Source organism: Eimeria acervulina, genomic scaffold (genome assembly GCF_000499425.1).
Source record: "Eimeria acervulina Houghton genomic scaffold, Eah_scaff448, whole genome shotgun sequence".
Taxonomy (NCBI): Eukaryota; Apicomplexa; class Conoidasida; order Eucoccidiorida; family Eimeriidae; genus Eimeria; species Eimeria acervulina.
Genome location: NW_013547320.1, coordinates 3,173 through 26,597, shown reverse-complemented (window position 1 = coordinate 26,597; position 23,425 = coordinate 3,173). Strand labels below are relative to the sequence as shown.

Sequence of the window (23,425 nt, the reverse complement as noted above, 5' to 3'; positions counted from 1 at the left end):
GCCCTTTATATTATGAAGGCTATCCACCAACCTGAATTATATTGTTTCGATATCTTTTTAAATATTATGTGCGACTGTTACTTTAAAGAGGGAGATCTTAAAGAAAGCAGTAAACCAAGGCGGAAGAATAATAGTGATAATAATAATAATAGTAAATAGTAATAATAATAATAATAATAAATAGTAATAATAGTAATAATGAACATCAGAGTGAGCAGCGGCTGTACTCTCACGGCCGTGGGTTTCTTTGCTTCGTTTCCCCTATTGACAGCAGAACTGGAGCGGTTTAGGGTTAGGGTTTAGGGTTTAGGAATAGAGAACGGGAGGCTAAGGCGGTGTCTACTTACAGCCACTTCGTTGCGGAGACGCCTGGGTGCTGCAGCTGTCTGCAGGGGCCTCTGCCACTGCTGTTACTGCTGCCGTTGCTGTTATTGCTGCCGCTGCCGCTGCTGCTGCTACCGTTGCTGTTGTTATTGCTGCTGCTGCTTGTTTCAGGAAAGCAAAGAATAAGCCAGCAGCAAGGCGTGCGGTGCATTTCTATTTGCTGCCAGCAGAATCAGCAGCAGCAACAACAAAAATATGGGTATTTGAGTGCTTTTGATGCTGCATGTGTGTTTGTAATGCAATTAAATACAATTAACAGACACAATGCTGCTGCCTGCTTCTATAGATTTGCAGCTGCAGCAGCAATGCAGCAACACCCCCACCCAAGCGCGCACTGCACGTACACCGCATATTCTGCTGCAGCGCCGCTGTCAGCAACTCCTCGCACTTTGGCCCTGGAATGCGACGCGGCTGCTGCATGCATTAGGACTCGGGTGCTGCATTCACGAAGTGCTCACTGCTGCATGTATGCACAAAAGTTCGCTGCTGCATGCATGCATGCGAGCATGAAGGGTGACTGTTTCATGCATGCGCGAATGAATAGAAGGTGGCCGTTGTATGCATGCATGCACGCATGAATGCATACAAGGTGGCTTTTGCATGCATGCGTGCATGCATAGAAGGTGGCTGTTGCATGCATGCATGCATGCATGAATAAAAGGTGACTGGTGCATGCATGCGGAAATGGCTGCTGCATGCATTTATGCAAGGTGGCTGCTGCATGCATGCATTTTTCTTTAGTGCTTTAACAAATTGCTTTTTAAATATTTAAAGGGAGAATGTATAGGCCCCACACAAGAGAAGCCAAGAAGCATCTGCTGCGCTCTCCCTCTCCCTCCTGTCCCCTCTTTTTTCGTTATCTCTACGGACGTCTTTATGTCTCCTTTATGTCTGCTTCTCCTTGTTTGGTGCAGCTGCTCCCTCTGATTGCCGCTGCTGGTGCTGCTGCTGCTGCCGCTGCTGCTGGTGCTGCTGCTGTTGATGCTGGTGCTGCTGCTGTTGCCGCTGCAACAAGGGTGTGTTGGCTGGCATTCTCTGGCTGAACTTCTTTTCTGCTGCTGACTCTGCGTCCCCATCTGAGGTGTATATACACCTGTCCTTGCGGCAGACCCACGCTGCAGCAACGGTAATATCATCTTCTTTACCGCCGCTTAGCAGCCCCGCTAAGAACATTGCATGCACTGGTGATGCCTGTGGGGCCCCTTGTTCTGATGAGCCGTCGGGTGTCTGTACAGGTAGAGACTGTTTGTTATGACATCTCCGCGCCTCCTTAGAAAACGGCGTTTGTGCGTCTCTATCAAGAGACCTCCAGTAAGCAGCAAGTGCTAGAGCCCTCGCTACATCCTCTGGGGGAGTTGCAAGTGATGCATCTCCAAGTAAAGTTTGCGCCTCATGAGGAGAGACAGCGAGACCTGAAGAAAGCCAAGGCAGCAAACAAACAAAGAAAAGATACGAAGGGGACAGCAGAGGGGACGCTATGCATGCCGAAGACACAAGAATACACAGCTGTAGCAAGGAGACAGCAGAAGTACAGATACTCTCTACAACAAAACTTTATGCATGCATGAATGCATGCATGCACCGACAATACAACAAAAATCCTTGATGCATGCATGCATGCAGATGCACTTGTATATGCATGCACACATGCACCAAGCCCCTCCAACAGACAACTGTTCGCATGAATACAACTCTGCATGCATGAATGCATGCATGCACGCTCGCATGCATTTACGCATGCACGCAACTCCGCATGCATGCATGCATGCGTGCATGCATGCAGAGTTATTGGGTTACTGTACCAGTGAGGGCGAGGACTTCGAAGTCGAAGACGTTGTCAAAGAGACCATCTGTCCCTAAAATGATGAGGTCTCCATCTTGAACAGGGACACTGGTTGATTGAATAGCAGAAGGCTCGTCTCCTATCTTCCCCCCGTTACCCTGTCCGTACTCCTGCTTCGCTATGCCAACCAACCGAGTCAAACCCTGCAGCAGCAGCAGCAGCAGTAAAGACAGCAAAGACAGCAGCAAAGGAGGCAGCAGCAAAACAAAAGGCAGAGACAGCAAAGACGGCAGCAGCAGCAATAAAGGCAGCAGCAGCAAAGACAGCAAAGACAGCAACAACAAATGCAACATTACAGCAAAGGATGCGGCACATGAGGCCTCAACTTTTGGTGTTTCGATAGATGCACCCAAGCATACTAGAGAGAGAGAGATAGACACATAGATAAATAGATAGATACATAGACACACATACACACACACAGAGAGAGAGAGAGATAGAGAGAGAGATAGAGAGAGAGTCCCAAACAGAAAGGGAAAGGCGGAGAGGAATAGACAAAAAGAGGGAGCAGAGAAACAGCAGCCCCAGCGCATGCAGCCGCAATAAGTACAGAATAATGCAACAGTAGCAGACGGATACGCAACAATGCAGCAAATAAGAAAAACCCACGGCGAAGTGATAAACCTTAAGACCCTAAACGCTAACCCCTAAACGCTAAACCCTAGAAAGACATAAAGACTACAACAAAGAAGAGACATCTATTGACGAAAGAACGAAGGAGACAAGTGCAGCAGGAGACAGCAGACACACCTTCTGCAGCAAGCCATCCCACTCCTCAGGTGCAGGGAGATGTGCAAACTGAAAAGGAACATTAAAGCCGTGTTGCATTTCTTTTACTTTCTTTACTAAACTCAACTGAGTCAAAGACCCCCGCGCACGAGGCCGACGCAGCACCAAACTGCTGCTGTCGCCCAAGTTAGCAAGGCCTGATACATAAACCCCCCACACTCACGCCTAAACCCTAAACCCTAAACCCTAAATCCTTAACCTTAAACCCTAAACCCTAGTAGACCTTGCAGTGGAGAGTTGGTACGGCAAGAGCAGCTCTCTGCGGCCTCAAGAGCAGTGATCTCCCAGGTGTATATACAGGTTGCAGCTGCTGGCTAGGGTTTGAATCCTCCTGTGTAATGCAAGAAGCTGTGCGTATGTTGCAGATATCGGTGGTTTGTGCTTTTAACAGGGTTTAGGGTTTAAGGGTTAGGGTTTAGGGTTTGGGTTTATGAAGGGATAGAAGGGAAATAGATTATTCTTGCATGCATGAACGCACCAAATACCCCGCTGTCTCCATCAAGGACGCCTACTATGGCTGTACTGCTACCAAAGTTGCGGGCCTTATGATAAGCCCTAGTGAGTGCTTCTTTTGCAAGATCTGCAGGATTAAGACGACGGGTGTTTTCAGTGTCTCCTTCTGCATCTGTCTCCCCCTCAGAACCCCCTTTTTTATGTTTCTTTCCTTCCTTGTTTGCCTGCGCCTTCCGCTGCTGCTGCTGCTCTTTCTGTATTAGACCCAGCGCCTCCTGCGTCCCCTGCATTAAATCTTGTGCATATTCTTGCGGGTTTATTCCAGCTAAGTCTTCCCACTCAGACACCCCATCAGCTACACCAAAGGCGTTCTGTGATGCATCAAGAAACCAAGCGTCTTCCCCTCCTCTATATCTCTTGTCGTCTCTAGGAATGCTAAAAGCCCCAATCCATAAACATAAATCCTTACGAGCTGCAGCGCCTCACACACACACATATATATATATATATACACCCCACTGCAAGAACAAGTCCATATGCATGCAGCCGCAAATGCTGATGCATGCAACAACAAATGCATATGCATGCAGCACCAACTGCACATGCATGCAGCAGCAGCTGCATATGCATGCAACAACAACTGCTGATGCATGCAGCAGTAGGTGCTGATGCATGCAACAACAACTGTAAATGCATGCGGCAGGCCTAGCTACCAAACAAGAAGATGGATGGACGCACAGTAAGAAAGAGAAACATCTACAGACACTCGCACCCAAACACTAGAAAGACACAACATCAAAAAATATGCAGCAACAAAAAAGGAGACAGCTTCAGCACAAGCTAGGGGGAAGGAAGGGAGGGGTGGGGGGCTGCAAGTCTCTCCAGCAACATAACTTCAAACTTGCAAGAGAGCGAATAGCAAAGAAAGCTCAGCTCAGGGTTTGGGGCTTAGAGTGTACAAAGAACAGTAACAAAGGAGATGAAGAGCTAACCTGGTTCTTCTGTCTCCTGAGGAGGCTTTGCTTCTTTTTGGAGACGCAGCAAATCGACTTCCGGGTGTCTCCGTCCCAATGGGCCCCTAAGAAGCTGCACTAAGATCTCTGGGTATTCTGATAAACAATCACTCATTGCTAAGTAGCGAGGAGCATCGCTTCGTGCTGTCCCCTCACCCCTTCCTTGTCTGCTGTGCTTATGGTCCACTGCACAAAACGAAGCTGTCCCTTCAGACTTGCAGGTGCTGCAGCCTGAGAGACACCTTACCAGCCTCTCTTCTTCTGCCTCCGCTGCACTTGCAGCAGGGCCCCAACATAAAGCCCCTAAGTCTCTGTTGCGCAACAAGATAATTCACAAGTCTTAATAAATAAATAAAGAAACCCCCTTCATCTCTACCAAACACTATGCATCAACCACACGCCCTGCTGTCCCTGCGTCTCTCAGTGCGACTCTAAAAGGAAGGCCTCTCATATACATAGATGTATACATACATATATCTATAAGCATGATGTATCTATGTGCATGTCTATTCATGTACAAATACATTTATATATATATATACATATATATACATATATATATATATATGGGGAAGCAGCCGAGACAGCACGAACCTGCGTTGCGTGTGAGCGAGGTACTTTTGAATGGGGCAGGCCCTAACGCTAGGCGGGTCTGACCAGCTGCATGCGGAGACAGTAGATATAACGGTCTTCCCGGGGACACCGCGGCTGCTTCGCGAGGCTGCTGCTGGTGGAGCTGCTGCTGCTGTAGCTGCCTTGGATGCTGACGAAGCTGCTGGTCCTGGGGCTCCCACGCGCCCTCTTGTTCCTGCTGCTGCTGGTCCTGCTGCTGTTGCTGCTGCTGTTTGCGGCTCTTGCGAAGGGCGAGTCCATCGCACAGCTGTGAGCGGTGCAGCACCCTGACTGGCCAAGTTGTTGTGTCTCTCTCCTCTATGCGAACCGTCTCCGCTGCTGCTGCTGCTGCTGCTGCTGTTGCTGCTGCGGCTAGTGTTGCAGCCCATCGGCGGATTAAGGTGGTGAGGCTGACGGAGATGAACGAAGCAGCCGCCATCTCCTCCCAGCACATGCAAATCCTGAAGGCTGTTCGACGCGGGCAGCCTGCGGCCCCCACGAGGGGCCCCCTCATAATCTGTATTAACCACTACATGAACAGAGGCCCTCCTGGGGGTTTCATCTCCTTTGGGGGTTACAACAGGTAGCAACTGCAGAAGCAAAACGAAGCGCATGCAAACTTAAGTTAAGAAAAGGGCCTAGCATGCGATGTCTCTCTCTCTTCCTCGTATAGCAGCAGAGGAGGGATTGTACACCCTAATAGGGTTTCAGTGTATGCATTTACAAACTAAACAAGAGACAGTGAAGGAGAATGCATAATATATTTATCATTATTAGAATGCGCCAATATATATTTACATGTGGATGCATATATCCAATGCACACACGCATGCACACACACACAAATGCATATAAACGCACATGCACATGCTTGTATATATATATATATATATATTTATATATACATATATATATATATATACATATATATATATATATAGATACCGGCCCTGCGAGGCAGCCAGGGGCAATCACGAAGAAAGAAAGGCCGCCCAAGCAAAAGGAGTAGAAACGAAGGGAAGAAGACAGGAGTGCCCCACGAGGGGGAGACAAATAAATGCCTTTGTTTAATTTAGCTTACTTTGATGCCTGAAGGAGGAGGAGTGTTGTCACAGGCCCTGCGGTCGCCTCTGCCTCCTCCTAGTGTTTGCGAAGCCCTCAGAGGAGAAAATATACAAGAAGACAGCCGCCCAACTTGAGAAGGCATCTTCACCACCATTGCATGATCTGGAAGAGACCCTAAAGTCCACAGCTTCTTACGAAGAAGATCTTCTTCACAATTGCCCGATCGTCTGCTGCTGCCAGCAGCTGTCTCTCCACAACCCTGCCGCCGCAGGTTCTGCTGTTGCTGTTGCTGCTGCTGTTGCTGTTGCTGCTGCTGCGGATGCTGCTGTCCCCTCGTACGTCCCCTTCTAGCGGGAATGCATGAGTCCACTCTCCCTTCGATCAGGTTAAATAGAGAGGCACGCCGTCTGTCTCCAAAGCTGCCAATACCATAAGCCCCCTTTGCTGCTCCTGCTGCTCCTGCTGCTCCTGCTGCAGCACCAACTCTGCCGGGGCATGAGTTAGCCCGGCAGATGCAGAATGGAGATCTCCGATGGCGACGTTTAGGCTCAGAGGCAGCACAGCAGCACTGCCTAGGCAAGGTGCTGCTGCTGCTGCTGGTGTCTCCGTTTACCGAGGAAGGACAGAGGGGATCAGCAGCAGCCACTGCACAGACGCCAATCTGAGAAAGCCCCACCTCCGTCTCGTGTTCATACACCGTAAGCCCTCCTCTAACTTCTTGTGAAGAAGAGCAAGGAGCCCCCTGATGCCGAGAGCGAAGGTTTGTCCACCAGAGACGTTGCAAAAAGCACATCAAGTGTCGTGCATGCGTACCATGAGACCCCGGCAGACCCTGCACCTCCTGAAGGAGTCTCAAAGACTGTAACGACCCGGGAGGGGATCCAGACCCTCCCTCCTGGGGGTAGGCAGCAGCACCTGCAGCAGGAGGACCCAAGGAAGATGTCGCTAAGGTGCTGCTTGTGCTGCCGTTGCGGCTGCTGTTGTTGTTGTTGCTGCTGTTGCTGCCGCAGTTGCTGCTGCAGTTATATCTGCTGTTGCTGTTGCAGCAATTCTGCAAAGACTTGTGCTTCATCGGCTCATCCTGCTCGGTGCTGACGCTTTGACAAGCCGACGCACAGAGTTGAAACGAAGTGCCCCCCTCACTGTTGTCTTGCCGCCGCCTCTCCCTATCTCGTAGGGGACCCTGTGGGCCCCAACCCGTCCCATGGGACGCCCCGTATTCGGCTGTCTCAGAAGACATCCCAGCGCATGTGCATCATGACACTGCAAGGGCTTTGCTGCCGATCTTTTGCACAACCGCAGCGGGGTTCCACAGCTATTTCAATCACTAAGAAACTCGACAGGGGGTCTCCTTCCCCCACACGCTCATCCAGAGGTACAGTGGGGGCCCCAAAGAGGCCCGCAAAAACAGCTATAAGAGCACAGCGATGGCGGCAAGCAGCCAACACACTACAGCACCAATGAAGGTCAGCGTCAGGCCAGTTGCATTGCCCCTAGAATGGCCCTACTGTCCGCAGGGTTTTGCAGACAGACTTCAGGGAAAAGGAGGCGGAATAACTGTTGAAAGCAGCTAAAGTTAAAACGATGGTATGGCGACGGAGGACCGGAGGGGTCCAGCTGTTAGAGGCGGGGCGCACAGCCGTTTGATTCAGCGAAGCCCAAATAATCGTTAAAAGGAAGTAAAAAACAAAACAACAGAGGAACGAGAAAAATACGAGAAGAAAGATACGCCTTTTGCACGCTCAAGCCACTGCACGCCCCCTATGGCTGGCGTGGCTGCAATGAGGTACCGACCAGTGCAGCACAGATCAATCGGCTCTGCTTATTTATGCCGTCTTTCATACATATGAGACACAACTAATTGCAATTAAAGAAAGAAGGCAACAGAAAACAGTAACTCCGCCTACATGAGCCCGCCCGAACCGTTGGAGTATGGCAGCGGTTACGCTGGCCGCTGGTCTGCAGCTGCATGCACACCGGTCAGCTAATTGTTCAAGCCTTTTTGATGTGCATATAAAGCTTATGTTTAATCCCTTCTTTAGTTATTTGGGAGGAAATATGCACACGAACAAACGATCTTATGCTGCTTGTGTGCTGCAACTGGCTATCGACGAACTGAAATGGTGTGCAAAAGTGCAGCCTGCGTTCGCTTGAGTAGGGAAAATCAGTGGTAGTTGTTGAAACAACGGAAAACAAAACCAAGATTTATGTTTAATAATACAAGAAAGTTTAATAGTTTACCGTCTGACGATGCGGATGGCAAATGGAAAGTGAGAAGGAAAGCTGATTGTATCAACCTGTCGCCGTCGGCTCTTTGCACATCTGTTTCCCGTCTGCACACTTCTTGTGAAATGCTTGAAATTATCAGAAGTGGGACGAAACTACTTATCTGGGGAGCTCTTTATCAAATGGGGAATGCAGTGATCGACCTGCAACGTCGATGACGTCGATAGCAGGGGCTGCCATCGCTGGCATCGCGGGGTAATGCGGTTGAGCTGCAAATGAAGCAAAAGGATAAATATCCCAAAGGCGAGTAGCACCCGTGACGCCTCAGAGATCTAAAGCTCAACGAATAATAATTCAGAAGGGCGCATTCGCTGGGCAACGCATTTTCTGCACTCTGCACCAGTCCACCGCTCTCACCCACAGGCTGTGGAAGAAGAAAATTAAGCATTTCATTGATTCTGCGTCAATGTAACAGTTAGGGAGTTCTAAAGCCCAACAGGTTTGTATATTGTCCTCTGTGGGTCCTTTTCTCTGCTCTTTTCTTCGATACAGTACAGAAGTTCCGCGTTGACGGTATTTGCAGGGCTTCTTGAGGGGGCTCATTGCTCAACGAAAAGCAAGGTTTGGCAATATTGCGAAGCAACGCTTGATTGCACAACCAATGGGAGAGTGCTGCCTGTCTAGGTGACGTCGTGGAATCGTTCTAGCAATGCTGGTTCAGTACCCTCTAACCGTGTGGGACTCCAGCTCGTGGGCGTTTACAGCCATAAAGAGATGAATGCGAAAACGACATGTGGAGAGCAGCTCGTTGCACTTGCACAGCGTTCTTCTTGCCGCTGTATGGTGGCCTTCGCAAGGCTTGCACAGTGGGGCTCTTCATTTATGCTCAGGCAGCGGAAGCGTACGGAAGTGCGCGAGTTAAATACGCCTCAAGTAGTACTTCTGAAGGCAGCTGAGAACCTTGTGTGGCTGTCGCGTCTCCGGTCGGTTTGTAGCGCAGACCAAGGTGTGCAGTCGGCGGTTGACTAGAGCAGCTCGAGCAAACCAAATACGCAGTGGTTTTAAGCACTCCAAAAGCTATTCGAAATAGGCCCTCAATCGGTATTTTCGTTCGTCCCTGAAATGCAGGGACTGCTATTCAGATGGTTGTGGAAGCATCATTAACATGGGCCATCACCCCTTCTTAACTGCCAGACCTGAGGCGCACGGCGTAGGCCTTAATGCCTTAATGCTCAAGGCGGTCATGCATGCACAGACGCACAGAAGCTTGACGCAGCCCGTCGTTACATATGATGAAGATACTGAATAATGCAACATAATATTGAATTCAAATACCTTCCGGTTATCAAAGACGTATGGCGGCATTGCGCGCACGAAAAACACATTTGAAATTATACATGGTGTCGGGCTGCATATTCGAACGCCAAAAATGAAGCCGATTTCGTTTCGTTTGCTTACATCTCCGTAGTGAACAGTGCCATCAGCTGCCACCCCTCGTCGACCCTATGCATGCATATAATATATATATATATATATATATATATATATATATGTGTCAGACAGCTTCACACCCACGGTTGCTGCCGAGCACACTTAGCCTGATGGCCTTATTTCCTGTCTAAAACCTTCTTGAATCTTTTCTAATAAAATATTATTTGCATATTATTTGCACTACTGGAGCCGGATAGACCTGTAGAGGTCCAATTAGACTGCAATGGTAGTAGTGCCGTAGAATTAGGCATTTGTGATTTTCCTTGCGGCGTGCAGTTAAGGAGGTGGCGCCTCTGAGGGTTGCTTTGGGGGCTCAGCTTGGGGTTCACGATTCGACGTTAAGGGTTTGGAGAGGCGCTGTGAATACTGCCTGACTTCGGTGACAACGGGCAAGGGCAAACCCGTCCTCCGAGCCACAAGCTCCTGCACATGGAAGAATAGCAGCAACAGCAGCAGCAGAAGGAACAGCAGGAACAGTAGCGGCATGCATGCACTGGTCCTGCAGCAGCCGCTGCAGCGGCAGCAGACGAGCGGCGCCCGTCGCTCCAGCAACAGCAGCATCGCACAGTACCATAAACGGCAGCACCAGCAAGAGCTCGGGCATCAGGCAGAAGCAACACCAGCAAGGGACCGAGTGCAGCAACAGCAGCAGTACTTCACCTCCAGGATAGCGCTGTTAGAGCATTCAGGGGCCTTCATGACCACCAGCAGAGCTTCAGTAGCCTGACAAACAAAACCTAGACCCAGAACCCCAACAAGGCTGAGGGAAGGTAGAAAAGATCGACCAGTGCACACATGATCTAGTGTTAGAAGCTTAGGGCTTATGGATCACGGCTTACTTCCACAACGCAGCGGGGGCACGTGCAAGAGAAGGCGTAGCGCTGCAGAACACCACATCGTAAATCCTGAACCCTAAGCCCAACATGACGAACCCTTAGCCTTGAACCCCAAGTGGCACACCCTGAACCGCTGAGTGTTTGCTGCCGCCTGCTGCAAGATATGGCGATACCAGCGAAACCCTTATCCCTTAAGCGCTAGAACCCTCAAAGCCTACTTCCTGCAAGGTCTGGCGCCGTTGGTGGAGCGACAGAGCCTCGTCTATGTAGGAAACAGTCACCTCCTCTCCCCTGCCAATGGGCCGCAAGGCCCTGACCTGCAGCAAACCTACACCCCAAACCATCTGGAGTAGCCATTAAGCTTTAAGTGAATTCTACGCAAACTGTTTCCTCTTAGACCCTAAACACCAAGCCCTGAGCTCCTAACACCAAACTCCACAGCATAAACCATAATATCTGCGGAGAACGTACCTCTAGGGCAGCGCTGTCCAGCGGGAAGTCAGCCTCTGCATTGGGCCAGCAGCTGTGGTTCGTCATGGAGCCCAAGCGAAACAAACCCCACCCAATAAATGGCAACAGAGGGGCCCTCAAGGTAACCGCAGGGGCCTCTGGGGTTCCAGTGACTTCAGGGTCCTCGTCACCGTCGTCCCAGCGCGTTATCGCGTGTACCTCTTCCAGCAACTGCCACACGTAAGAGAGCTCCAAGTTCGAAGCCCTTACCCATGAAGTTTTAAACCTAAACTGTAAGACCCCCACCCATTCGCCCCAGACCCCAACCACCGAATCATAAACTGAGCGCTACGCCCTAAACCACAGCTGCGACGCACTTTCCTTAGCAAAGGCAGCTGCTGCACATCCTCAGCTGTAATATCTTCAGACGGCGAGGCTACCTCCACGGGGACCCCTGACGAGGCCTCTGGGAAGCCCCTATGGCAGCGGCTGAACAGGGAAAGGTTTCGCTGCAAGTCGAGCAGACGGCGATTGAGAGGATGAGGGAACTCCACGTCGAGACAAACAAGGGAAAAAGTCCCCTGCATGCGCATTCACCCCGAGACAGGGCAGGAAAGCGTCTCGGGAGCTGCTTCTCAAGCTCCTTCGGCGGCAGCAGCAGCCCTTAGATCCTGCAGCAGCACCAGCTGCAGAACTAATAGGGACGTCAAACGCACTCATCGCCTGCCGCTGCTGGTGCTGCTACACGCCGCACCGCCTGCAGAGCCTCCAAGAGAGGATTGGGATAATCCCAGGGAGTCTACTGGCGTGCAGTGACGGGCTGAAGCAGCAGTTTAGGGTTTGCTCACCAGCAGGCGTGAAAAAGAATCAAACTGAAGCAGAGTGTCGAGTGCTTCCTTCACTGCTGGATCTTTAGAGGAGCTGATAATTGGGTCTAGGACCCTCTTCAAAAGGGCAAGCGACTCGAGAAGGAGACTCCTCCTCCCCTCAGCTGTCTCTGTGCGGGAGCTCCCCAGGGAATCTGCGGGCCCACCAGGAGCGACGCGGTCGGGTGCAAGCGACTCCCTGCAATGCCCAAACACCCAAACTAAGCCCTAGACCCTGCACTCTAAACAGCAAACCATCGAGCGTTGCTTACCCGCTGAACACACCCACGATAAGAGACTCACGAAACAGAGACCACGGTTCAGGAGGCGAAACAAAAGTGGCAACCCATGTTTGAGGAGATCCAGTCGAGCACTAACAGCAGCAAAAGCAGTAGCCACAGCAGCAAATAATGAAGGCAAGGAGCAAACAAGCTTATTAAAGTGAAACCCAATGGAAGGAGACGACCAGCTGGGAAAAGCAAAGAGGCAAATAAGAAGCGTCCAACACTCAGAGCAGATGACTCAGGATCAGGGAGAGACGGTTCCCTTGTGCCCTCTTTTCCACAGGTGTATGTGCAACTAGTGCGATGTGCACTTGGCTATCAAGAGCTGCACATACAACTATACCCCGTTGACTGGGCATGCACCGGAGGACGCCATAGCAGCTGTTTGTGCACCTCACAATAGCACAAGAGCTGCATTTTCATCGGTAGAAAACAAAGGCTCACCAGGGAGCAGAATAAAACTGCCGAAAAGGATGAACGGCCTCTGAGAATTTCCGGCCCTCGAAAAGCACCTCAAAGACAACCTGGGCCATGCAAATGCCTGCGGTGTACAAAACCTAAGTCCTAACACCTAAACCCTTAACCCTAGTAGCCCAAATCCCACTTCTCTTAGCCCCAAGAAATTCCTATCAAGACAATATAAAGACCCTTGACCTTAAACCACATCCGGTAAGCCCTATGCAGTGAACACTAGACTCTATGCCGAACCGTAAGCGGTAACCACTAACCCTAAACCGTACCTGCCATCATAAGGCCGTCGTGGTGCCTTCGGGCGTGGGAAAGGAAGGAAAGCCAAGCGTTACGTTCTGTCGCTTCCACACAAACCATTCGATGGAAGGTCTCCCGACGCGCGTGCTGCCCGCAAACCCTAAATCTTACACCCTAAACCCTAAACCCCCAACAGTCAATCCTGGCCACGTATCAAATCAAAGGGAAAGGAGGGGACGGCTAAAGGCGATGCTCTCTCCCGTATGCTCCCAGCAATGAATTGGGGCTTAAGGACAGGACTTAGGGCTTGGGCAAATGATTCACGCGTTGGGGGTTTAGGGGCTGGGGTTTAGAGTGTGCACAAACCTCGCGGCACTCCTGGGAACAGAAGACTGCCGGACAGTCGGCCTCCCCACAGGGCACTACTGTACCCAGCGAAAGTCCCTGAGCAGCAAACCCTAGGCCCTGAACCCCCAGCCTTCGAGCTTGGCACCTCATTCCCCACCCCTGATCCCTTAACCTCCACTCAATGATTAATGGTTTATGGTTTAAAGTTTGAGGTCTTTATAGTAATGCAGCAGATCTCTGCAGCCCCTCGCATGTGCTTCCCTTACCGCTTTGTGGATGAAGCTGTCAGGCAACAGTACCAGATCGGCTGCACATTCGCGCCGCCCCGCCCTGAAGCAACAGCAACAGCAGCAGCAGGACTTGTACCAGCAGCAGCAGCACTTTCAGAAGGAGCACTAGTTGCAGCGGCAGCAGGAGTTGTAGAAGCAGCAACAGCAACAGTAGCAACAGTAGCAACAACAGCTACTTTTCCTGCGCCGGCGGTGCGCTTCTCAGGCTCTCTTGATAACTAAGCATAGGCCTTGTGATCGTTGATGGTATTTATGAGGGTTTAAGGGTCAGACTTCGGGTTCACTGCCATTCTTGAGCGGTTTAAGGTAGGGCAAAGGTTTAGGGTTTCGGCTACGCGTACAGGTGAGGTAAGGATAATAACACATTTAGGGTAGCGCAAGGGTTTAGGGTTTCGGTTACACCTAAAGGTGAGGCCATGTAAAGGTGTAGGGTAGCGCAAGGGTTTAGGGTTTCGGCTACGCCTAGGGGTGAGGCTTAGTAAAGGTGCGGGGTAGGGCAAGGGTTTAGAGTTTTGGTTACGCCTAAAGGTAAGGCTAAGTAAAGGTGTAGGGTAAGGCTTCAGAGAGGATTAATACGAAACTGACTGCGTGAGTACATGGCGGATGCAGTCCTTCAGTGAGCCCACAAAGCTCATGCAGTTGCTGCAGGTCAGCCCGCATAGCCTGCAAATGCACTCCAAACCCTTAAACCCGAACTCTAAACCCTAAAAGCCCTAAACCCTAAACCCCCAAGCGTTAACCGTTGAACCCTTAACATACCGCGAAAATTCGTGCTGCACTACGAGCAGAGGAGCCTTCTCAGTGTAAATAACCTGCACGCAGCGGGGATATCGTAGAGCCTACGGGATAGGGGTTATCGTTTAGGGTTTACTGCCTGGGTAGTCAGTGTTGGTTGCAACAGCAGTCTCAGCCACAGCCATGAAGAGCTACTCCCATAACAACCAAAAGTCTATCTAGCTGTGTGCAGCACAAGAAATAGCTAGATACAACCAAAGTTCCGGCGTGCTGCAGACCAAGCCCTAACTACCTGCAGAGAGCCGACTAAAGCTGCATGACACAAGGACCCTGGCTAGCTGCTGCGGGGGGTTTGCTAGCTAGGTGTAGTGGCTGTGCACAGTCGGCCGCATCAGACCTCGGAGGCTTCGATAGGCTCAGATGCAACGAGACCTCTGGACCTCTTGCCGCCCAAATATTCCACTTGCACTCGGGGCGCTCCCCTACAAGGCCGCGGCTCCCGCAGTTCCTGATGCTGCTGCTGCTGCCTCCGTTGATTTGGCTCTTGTTGGCAATGTGCTTCTCCATCCAGATTCTCTTTCGGTTGTTCTTGTGCCAGGGGATATCGCCCCTGCTGCTTCTGCTGCTTCTGCTGCTTTTGCTGCGCTTGCCGCACGGATTGTTGCTGCTGCTGCGATTGTTGCCGCGGCCGTACCATTGCTTTGTCCAGGTCTGGCTACCGCCGCCAAGTTTGGTGTTGCTGCCCCTGCTGCTATACCTGCTGCTGCTGCCCCTGCGTTTGTTGCTGGGGCTGCTGCCTGGCGCTGGAAAAGGCTGGGTGTTTGTGGGGTCGTGAGGGCGACAAGCATGCCATTGAAGAAGCCAGCACTTATGACGAGGGAACTGCAGCTTAAGTGCCGTACGCCATTTATACACCAACTAGAGAAGCATGAGGTGGGAAAGCAGCAAGGGCTGCCAACGGCGCCGCAGCCATAGGTTGACGGCTTGGGGTTTAGTATTAATACGTTAACAAAAAAAAATATTCGAAGTCCTCATAAGTTCTTTAGATAATTCACAACAACTTCTCACGGGCCCCCCTCAGGGGGCCCCCGGTCAAGTGGGGGCCCCTGTGCCACCCTGGTAGTGGAACCCCAGTGGTGGGAGGATGCATTCGTTTCAGTATAGTGGGACGGACATTTTCAAATTTTGGATGTACAAGAGGGAAAATATTTAGGTAGAGCTACTATTAGAAAGAGGCTATGCTTGCTGCTCATGGCTGCCGTTTAGTATGTACACCGAACCGGTCCACAGCGGCCTCAGCGCCCTGGCAGCCTACAATCATAATTCTTTAGTTCAATAATGTTCTGCTTAATGGCTCATTTGATTTAATTAAATTTGTTACTGATCTTATTCGAAAGGTCTTTCTCACTATTTTGAGTTCCACACCTGCAACTGTAGGCTGGCGTGGAGACCACCATCCCGAGGTATGTGAGCAGCTCTGCCTTTTTGTTATCTTGGCTCCTCACACCTTATTTTTCAGTAGTGCCTAACTCGAAATATTTTGAAATATTAATGAGCGGGGAGGTTTCGTGCGGAGCCCTTCATTTCCTTAGCCCTTCAACCACTTCGCCCCTGGTCTCCCGCTGCCACCCACACTACACCACCTAGCAGAGAGGAGGCCGAGGGTGGATTAGGGTTATGTCCAAGACTTCTTTTGCTTATCTGGTAACAAATATTTCTACCAGAGTCAACCAACGTCCTTTTCCCTGCCAGGCTCCCCAGCGCTGCTGCCTGGGCACTTCATTTTTCAGGGTTTGTTAGTCTGAGAGGATGGAAAGCGACCCCGAGTTCTTGTCCCACTTGCAGCAACTGGGTTCCGAGTACAAACGGCTGAAGGAACAACGCGAGGAGGCTCAACGGCTAGCTGAAGCCCTGAAGGCCCAGAACAACCAGCTAGCTACAGCTAATCAGGAACTGGCGAGGCAGCGCAAGGAGCTCTTGATTGAAAACAAAACCATTATAGAAAAGCTGCAAGCGACGACTCACGAAAAGACGCTGTTGGAACAGCAACATCAGGACCAGCAAAGCCAGCTCCAGACTGTGCAGAAGGAGCTGCAACAGCAACAGCAGGCAGCGGCGGCAGCAGCAGAAGCAGCCGCCGCCGAACGCGAAGCTATTAACTTGAGGCTGAGTGAAGCTACTCATAAAGCAACAGTAGCTGCAGCCGCTGCTGAAAAACAGCTAAAGGATGTTCAGGAAGCCTCAGCAGCCTTCAAGGCAAAAGCAGAGGCGCAGCAGAAGCAGCTGACAGAAGCCAATGCCAAACTTAACCTTGTAAGCCTTAAACGCTGCTCCCGTAGTTATACTTGCAAGCCCCACATCCTTATGTCGAAGTCCTATAGGGACATCTTCTTGAGAAGAAGGCCGAAGCTCTGGTAGAATGGGTTGAGGGCGGCATTTCTGGCTTGGGTCTACAGATTGGATTCAAAGAACCACGGTGTAGGGTTTAGGGTTTAGGGTTTAGGGTTTGCTGTTCAGGAGAATAAGGAGCTTTCGGAACGCAGCAAGGAGCTCAATGAGCGAAACCGAAACCTTCAGAAAAAAAGGCAGGAGCTTGCTGAGCAGGTGCATTCTTGAGCCCCAACCCCTAAACACCAAACGCTACGCTCTTGGCAGTGCCGGGGTGTCTGCCCCGAACCTTAACTAAACGGAACTAGGGCTGTCTCTCGGGGACAGAACGAAGCGTGCGCAAACTGATGAATGCACCGAACTGTGGGGTTGTTTATTTTCACAGAATGATAAATGAGCTGATATTTACTTGTATTCGTTCATTTGTTTCAAGCCAAGATCTCAGGCCCTCTCCAATTCTGCGTGTGTTTGGGACTTTTTGTAGGTAAAAGCCTTAGAGGCCATGCAACGGCGCAGCAATGAGGAGCAGCAACAGCTTCAGCAACAGCTTCAGCAGCAGCAGGAGGAACTACGCTCCGTCAAGCAAGCCAACAGGACGCTTCTAACAAAGAGCAAACAGCAGCAAGAGGAGAGGCAGGACGCTCTTAAGCAGCTGCGGCAGCAACTGCAAGAGCTGCAGCACCAGCAGCAGCAGCAGCAGGAACAGCTTGAGAAACGCACGCAAGAAATAGCAGCAGCAGAGGCACAACTGCTTCAGCAGCAGCAGGCGGCAGCAGCTCAACAAGAGCTGCTGAAACAACAAATCGAGCAGCAGCAACAGCAGTTGAGAGCCGCCGTAGCGGCGAATACGAAAGCATCAGATGACCTCAACACTGAAAAGGCACGCGCAGCAGAAGACCGTATGCACTTTGAGATACAACTTCAGGACCTGCAACAGCTGCAGCAACAAACAGCGGCAGCAGCTGCTGCAGCAACAGAAGAACAGCAAGAGGCACTCAGGAGAGTTGATGCTCTTTGCAGTGAACGACAAAGGGCATACGAACATCTGGGACCTCTTCTGCTGCCGGTACGGCACCGCAGCAGCCTCTGCAGCAGCAGTAGCAAGCGCAGCTGCAGCAACAACAGCAAGCGCGGCAGCAGCGACGGAGAGGACGACCCAGAAGATCGAGACAGCGGCGCCTTAGTAGCAGCAGCAAAACGCGCTGCAGCAGCCTATCTGCAATTGCGGAGCGAGCACGAGAGGGTCTGCCAGGAAGCAGAGCTGCTACAGCAGGAGCTGCAACAGCAGCAGCAACAGCAGCACAGGCTACAACGAGAGATTAGGATGGCGGCGGAAGAGACTCAAGCGGCTATCAGAGAGAAGAGAGAGCTGGCTGCTCACTATGCCGCTCTTGCACAGGTACGAAAAGTCCTAGAAGACGGTTCAGAATTCGGAGCTATGCTAACCTACAGCAGTTACAGCCCAAACCCTGAATCGTATACCCTAGGGCTATTCGTAGAAAGCTCTAGGGTTTACGGCAAGGAAAAAGTGAAGCTGAACTATATGCCGTTCTGTACTTTGCACCTGACAACTGGGAGGTCACTCGAGCTTCAGGGAAAGTAGTGGGCCATGAAGGCTATAGGGTACGTGCGTTGGTGTGTGTGCGTGGGGCTGGTATGCAGGGGGTGCAGCAGCTGGCCCGCGACAGCGAATCGTTCGGGGGTTGCGGTTTGCTGCAAGAGAGGAAGGAGCACGGCACTTCGCTTGTGCCCGTTAGAACCAACACTCCCCCAACCCCCCAGGCGCATACAGCCCAAGAGTGGAATTCTCTTTCCGCGAGGGCATCAACCACTGACAGCTATGCAGTCCCTTCACCGCACGCTCAAACCTAATGCGGCAGGCCCAGTTGTCACCATTTTCTTTGCTGATGCTGCTGGACTAACTACTCTTGCTGGCGTTGCTGCTACTGCTGCCCCTTAGCGAGGTATACTGCAGGGTTTGCGCCGCTTGCAACAGCTCCAGCTCTAGCCAGAAGCTGCGTAGCACAGCAGGAGGGCCCTAAGTAATGGCCGAATAACTGGTTGGATAAGCTAATCTATCAGCTGCCGCTCGCCTCGCCATCTCCCCTGCTAGCTGGACTCGCGACTTTGGTCGTTGCCCCAACCGGCACGCTAGCTACTTTCCCATGTCCGTCTTAAGTACGTGGCCAGGTAGCTGGCTAGCCGTAGCTAGCCATGGGCCTAGGTAGCTGGGTCTTAAGAGTCAAAACAGTTAGAGTTTCCAACAGGGAATTGTACAGACAAACTTCGTCCCCGAATTTCAGCGCAGCATACAAGCATGAGCGACGCCAGAAGCCATGTCCTCAACAACCAGTTTCCCCCGTTTTCCATGACCCTCCAGCTGCTCTAGTAACAGCAGTAGCTGCTGCTGCCTTTGATTGTGTTGTATGCCTGCCACCCACTGATCGAAATACGAGGGACTTTCTAACGAACACCAGAAGGCGCACGCCGTGTAGGTTCGATGCAGGCAGCAGCTAGCCACAATGCTAGCTAGACAGGTAAAACTGGCAGGCGAACCAAGTGCGTCGCTAGCAGAACAACCACCGCCGGTGCAACCACTCGAAAGAACGCAGCAGCGTGGCTAGGCAAAGGCCGCGCAGAACTTCACGACCCCCCACCTCGACATACCAGGGGAGATGCGTCACTGAAGGCGCTGCAAGGGCCAAGGCAGTGCAGCGAACGCGTTGCCATCTGAGAGCTGGACAATCAAAGCCTTTGCAGTAGAGCGAGCGATTAGTCGCTGGAACTGAGTACTGCTTCCTGGGGCTTGCGGGGAGAGGTCCTTCTATGGGAAGCGTCGCTGGCGCTGTCTTCAGTTCCCAGAAAACCCTCAGCAACAGCATCAGCTGACACACCCGCGTCTGTCTCTGCACATCTTGACTGCGGTTGTCTCTCTCTCACCCAGTCTTCCTTATCTTCATCATCGTGACGAAACTCCTCCTCGAGCACTGCGCTGATCCTCTGTTGGTCCCGTCCTAAAGTTCGCATACAGCCAGCAAGCCCTTCCATGCTCAATCCCGAGACACTGTCATTTAATAAAAATCCCTAACGCACATCCGCTGCCCCGCCCCACCATATGGCCACATAATGCCCCTCCCCACATCCGCACAGCCCCAGCTTTGCCTGAGGAGTAAAAGAAACCCCTTGATGCATGACTGCGTCTGGGTGTTTGGACGATCTTTTACGCGCTGCCATGCACAGGCCGAGACCGCTTGAAGGGGGCAGCAGTGCAACGAGAAGCAGCAGCAGTGACGAACAAATGAATCGCCGCAAGCAAGCTGTGACTAGCTCTTAGTCTAATTTGCACCAACGAAAGCAGTGGCGGCTGCGGGAGGTACTGCCCAGCGGGCTGTGGGTCGGGGGACTGACCGTAGGTGAAATGGAGAAGTCCATACAGTAGAAAAGAGATAGACCAGGGGATAACCGTAAGGAAGGCGAGAGCAGAGGCCAAGGCGTTTGCGTTCCCCAGACGCAGCTGTTCGGGCATTTCAGCAACCAGCAAAGTTGTTCGCAGATACCCAAAGGAATGCTCCGCCAAATACCCCACAAGCGGCGCCCCCAAAATAGCGGCGCCGCTACCCTCCACTGCCACCGTCTGCAGACGCAAATATGATAAAGAGCAGTTGCCTCCAGGCTCGACGAAATCATGAGAGAGCAGTTCACGAAACACAGAGGCACATGCAGGCAGGATGCAACCAAATACTTTGACTTTACACAGCCAAACGGCCTCCATCCCCCTGCGTAAGCAGCTCATCAGCAGCATACCCAGCCGCTTGCAAGGCAAAGGCAGGCATTACCCCACACAGATTAACTGCAAGTGCTAGCCTGCTGCCCCGTATCCGCGACCCCGCACGACGTGCGTAGAGTATCATACACTATTGGCTGAGCCCCCTGAAGCGCTTCCATATCGCTTTGGCTGTCTGCAAAAAGCTACATTACTTACTGGGGCATTTGGACGTGTGAGCTCACCAGGGCAAAAACAGTGGCTTTGTGGTTGGGACGCACGACGTCGGCAAGGATGGGCCTATTGACCGCTACTCCCGCCATGGAGGAAAACCCCACGAGGAGGGCCAGCAGCATAAACACTGCAAACGACGTCTCTTCTTTCGGGACAATCACGTAGGCGACCACCAGCAAGGGCACCCGCACCGCCATGGCAAACTGACCTGCGTGCGAAGGCCAAGGAAAACTCAACAAAGAACAACGCTGCTGCTCATTTACCCAAAGAGCGCAGAAACCCAAGAAGTGCACAGACTCCTAGGCAGCCACACGAGCGAGAAGCGCAACTCAGCCTATCAGCGCAAGCTCTCATCGACCGCAAAGCTACGAGCACAACTAGAGCAGACAGAGGCATACACAGAAGGGCAGGCAGAGCAGGATAAAAAGTCCGCAACTTCTGCCTCAGATGCGATAGCCGTTTCCAACGGTCTATCCCAGAACGCACCCACAAGCGGTCTGCCGTGCCCAGGAGACCAGTCGTACAGCTTGTCCCCCAAGAGCCCTCCGAGGACTCCGCCAGCCGCCGAGCCAATAAGCAGAGCCCCCATAATGTACGCCGCCTTCAGGTCCGACATGTTACAGTACTGAAAGAACATTGTGTTGAAGCTGAACGCCGACCACGGGATTGTCCCCACCAAACCCTGAGAAAAGACGTTTACTCAAGCCCTTCCTGAGACTGTGCCATTCTTGCGTCCAGCTCTACCGGCACCCCACATACTTCCCGTGCAGATAAACAGGCCGAATTGAACTTGCCCACGATAACAGCCAAGCAAAATACATCTACTACTCTATAAAGCGACGCCATTCGGCAACACACTCCGGATACTACCGCAAGCACAGAAGTCCTATGGCCCTGAACTCGCCGTCATGTGAACCGAGAGAGCGTGGCACAACAGCACCCGCGCAGGAGAGCACTAGACCCCCTTCCTGACCCCTCCCCCTACTTTCCCTAGAGCCAGAGTTGCCACAGATATGAGCCGTATGCAGACAGCGCTCTGTACCTCGATCCCTATTTCTTTCCTTCAACCCTTCAAACCGCCGCCTACGGCAGACAGCAAGCTAGGCTAACTAGTTGGTAAAGGGCGGAATCTAGCTAACTCGGAGGAGAGAGCGCACCTCCACAAGAACAATGAGGACGCTAGGGGTTGAGAGGGACTTCGTGACGACCTCTTTGAGGAAAGAGCTCCAGGTGTCGGAAGACTGCATCACTGATCCCGTGCCCCCAGAGTCGTCCATGCGCGGCCGCAAGACTCGCCGACGAGGAATTTCCTCCAAAACAAAAGAAATAAGTACTCCCAGCAAGCAGCTCATGGCCCCCACGCAAATAAAGCAAGCGCGCCAGCCCTACGACACAATATATCGCAGCAAAAGCAGACGACAGCATGCGCCACACTGCCATTCAAACAAACAGGCGCGAACAAGCAGGTACAATATCCATCTCCCTCTGCTGCCCAATGGACGCGAAAACTCCCTCCCAGTTCCTTGGACAGCTCGCAGAGTCTGTCTGCAGATGCGGACCTTAAGGGCTCCCATTTGTATCTGGGCCACGGTAGTCGTGACGACCCCCCCCACCAGCCTGCCCATGCTGGTGCAGAGCTGAACGAGACCGAAAGAAAACCCCAAACTCCGCCGACGTGATGTGTCTGCCAAAATGCTCTGGGACACTGGGCCCACACTCCCCAGAAAGACGCCGTTCAGCGCTCGGAGCAGCGCCACCTACAACAATCGCAGCAGCAACAGCAACAAAAGCAGCAACAAGAGCACCTCCACACCAGTATCACATACGCACGAACCCCAGAGCATTCCGTCCACTCCCACCTGCACGGCCTGCTTAGGCGGGCACATATCAAAATCTATGTTCTAGATTTTACGTTTTGGAGCATGTTTCTACCTGCCAAAACTCGGAGACGAGTCCAAGCGCAGTCGTGATAACCCCCCACGCGGTGGTGCCGAAGACGAGCAGCCATTTCCTGGAGTGTCTATCGGCTAGATAGCCCCAAAGGGGGCAGAAAAGAGAAAGGCACAGTGTTTGAGAGAGAGTGATGTAGCCTAAGAGAGAAGGGTGAAAGCCTAAGTCGCTCTCTAAGGCCCTGAATGTCGCGGGGAGGAGCTGGTCGTCGCAGCCGTCAAGTGCAGAGGAGACGTTAACCACCGCAATGGAGCGCAGCTTCAGGCTGTCCTGCGTCTCATGCCTATCTCTGCTGTCCTGAGCTTTGTATTTGGCTCCGATAGCCCCCCCCTTTCGCTGCTTCATGGGGCTCTTCTCAGTCGCCGAGTCCGAGGCGGACTCGACGCTCCCCTCATCTCCCGCTAGCACCTCCCATGTTGGTTTATAGTCAATGAACGGCTCCGACGCCATCTTGGCTAGCCGCAGGCCCGACGGCCACGGAGCACACACACTATCTCAAGCGCATACAAACAAACCCTGCGGCTGCCCTTGTTGCTGCTCTGAGTTGTCCCGCCGCTGCCACAGCAGCGTCGGCCTGCTGCCGTTGTCGACTATTCTGCTGATCTTGCTGCTGATACAGCTTCTAGGGTGAGCAACAGCCGCTGGTGGGGAAGCTCTTGTTCGTGCGGGTCTCCTCGCTACCGTTGACGCTACGCCA

At 52.1% G+C, this 23,425-nt stretch overlaps 4 protein-coding genes across 4 annotated transcripts; 1 reads left to right on the top strand and 3 right to left on the bottom strand.

Moving 5' to 3' along the window:
* Positions 1-1,269: 1,269 nt before the first annotated feature.
* On the bottom strand, positions 1,270-7,399 carry EAH_00038870 (hypothetical protein, conserved; the record flags this gene model as incomplete). Its single annotated transcript, XM_013391945.1, has 8 exons — positions 1,270-1,796; positions 2,187-2,370; positions 2,978-3,153; positions 3,495-3,904; positions 4,183-4,225; positions 4,462-4,757; positions 5,077-5,684; positions 6,176-7,399. 8 exons carry the CDS (start codon positions 7,397-7,399, stop codon positions 1,270-1,272), a joined length of 3,468 nt encoding a protein of 1,155 aa, XP_013247399.1.
* Positions 7,400-10,903: 3,504 nt separating this feature from the next.
* On the bottom strand, positions 10,904-15,090 carry EAH_00038860 (hypothetical protein, conserved; the record flags this gene model as incomplete). Its single annotated transcript, XM_013391944.1, has 10 exons — positions 10,904-11,029; positions 11,184-11,393; positions 11,540-11,743; positions 12,011-12,227; positions 12,757-12,853; positions 13,053-13,167; positions 13,635-13,698; positions 14,244-14,321; positions 14,418-14,470; positions 14,791-15,090. 10 exons carry the CDS (start codon positions 15,088-15,090, stop codon positions 10,904-10,906), a joined length of 1,464 nt encoding a protein of 487 aa, XP_013247398.1.
* A 1,112-nt stretch (positions 15,091-16,202) lies between these two features.
* On the top strand, positions 16,203-18,653 carry EAH_00038850 (plectin, putative; the record flags this gene model as incomplete). The annotated part of the gene is made up of 4 exons (XM_013391943.1): positions 16,203-16,706; positions 16,911-16,997; positions 17,266-18,180; positions 18,444-18,653. 4 exons carry the CDS (start codon positions 16,203-16,205, stop codon positions 18,651-18,653), a joined length of 1,716 nt encoding a protein of 571 aa, XP_013247397.1.
* Positions 18,654-19,306: 653 nt separating this feature from the next.
* Positions 19,307-23,178, bottom strand: EAH_00038840 (transmembrane domian-containing protein, putative; the record flags this gene model as incomplete). Its single annotated transcript, XM_013391942.1, has 8 exons — positions 19,307-19,348; positions 19,722-19,795; positions 20,190-20,557; positions 20,764-20,986; positions 21,265-21,403; positions 21,936-22,163; positions 22,338-22,535; positions 22,711-23,178. 8 exons carry the CDS (start codon positions 23,176-23,178, stop codon positions 19,307-19,309), a joined length of 1,740 nt encoding a protein of 579 aa, XP_013247396.1.
* Between the last annotated feature and the right edge of the window lie 247 nt (positions 23,179-23,425).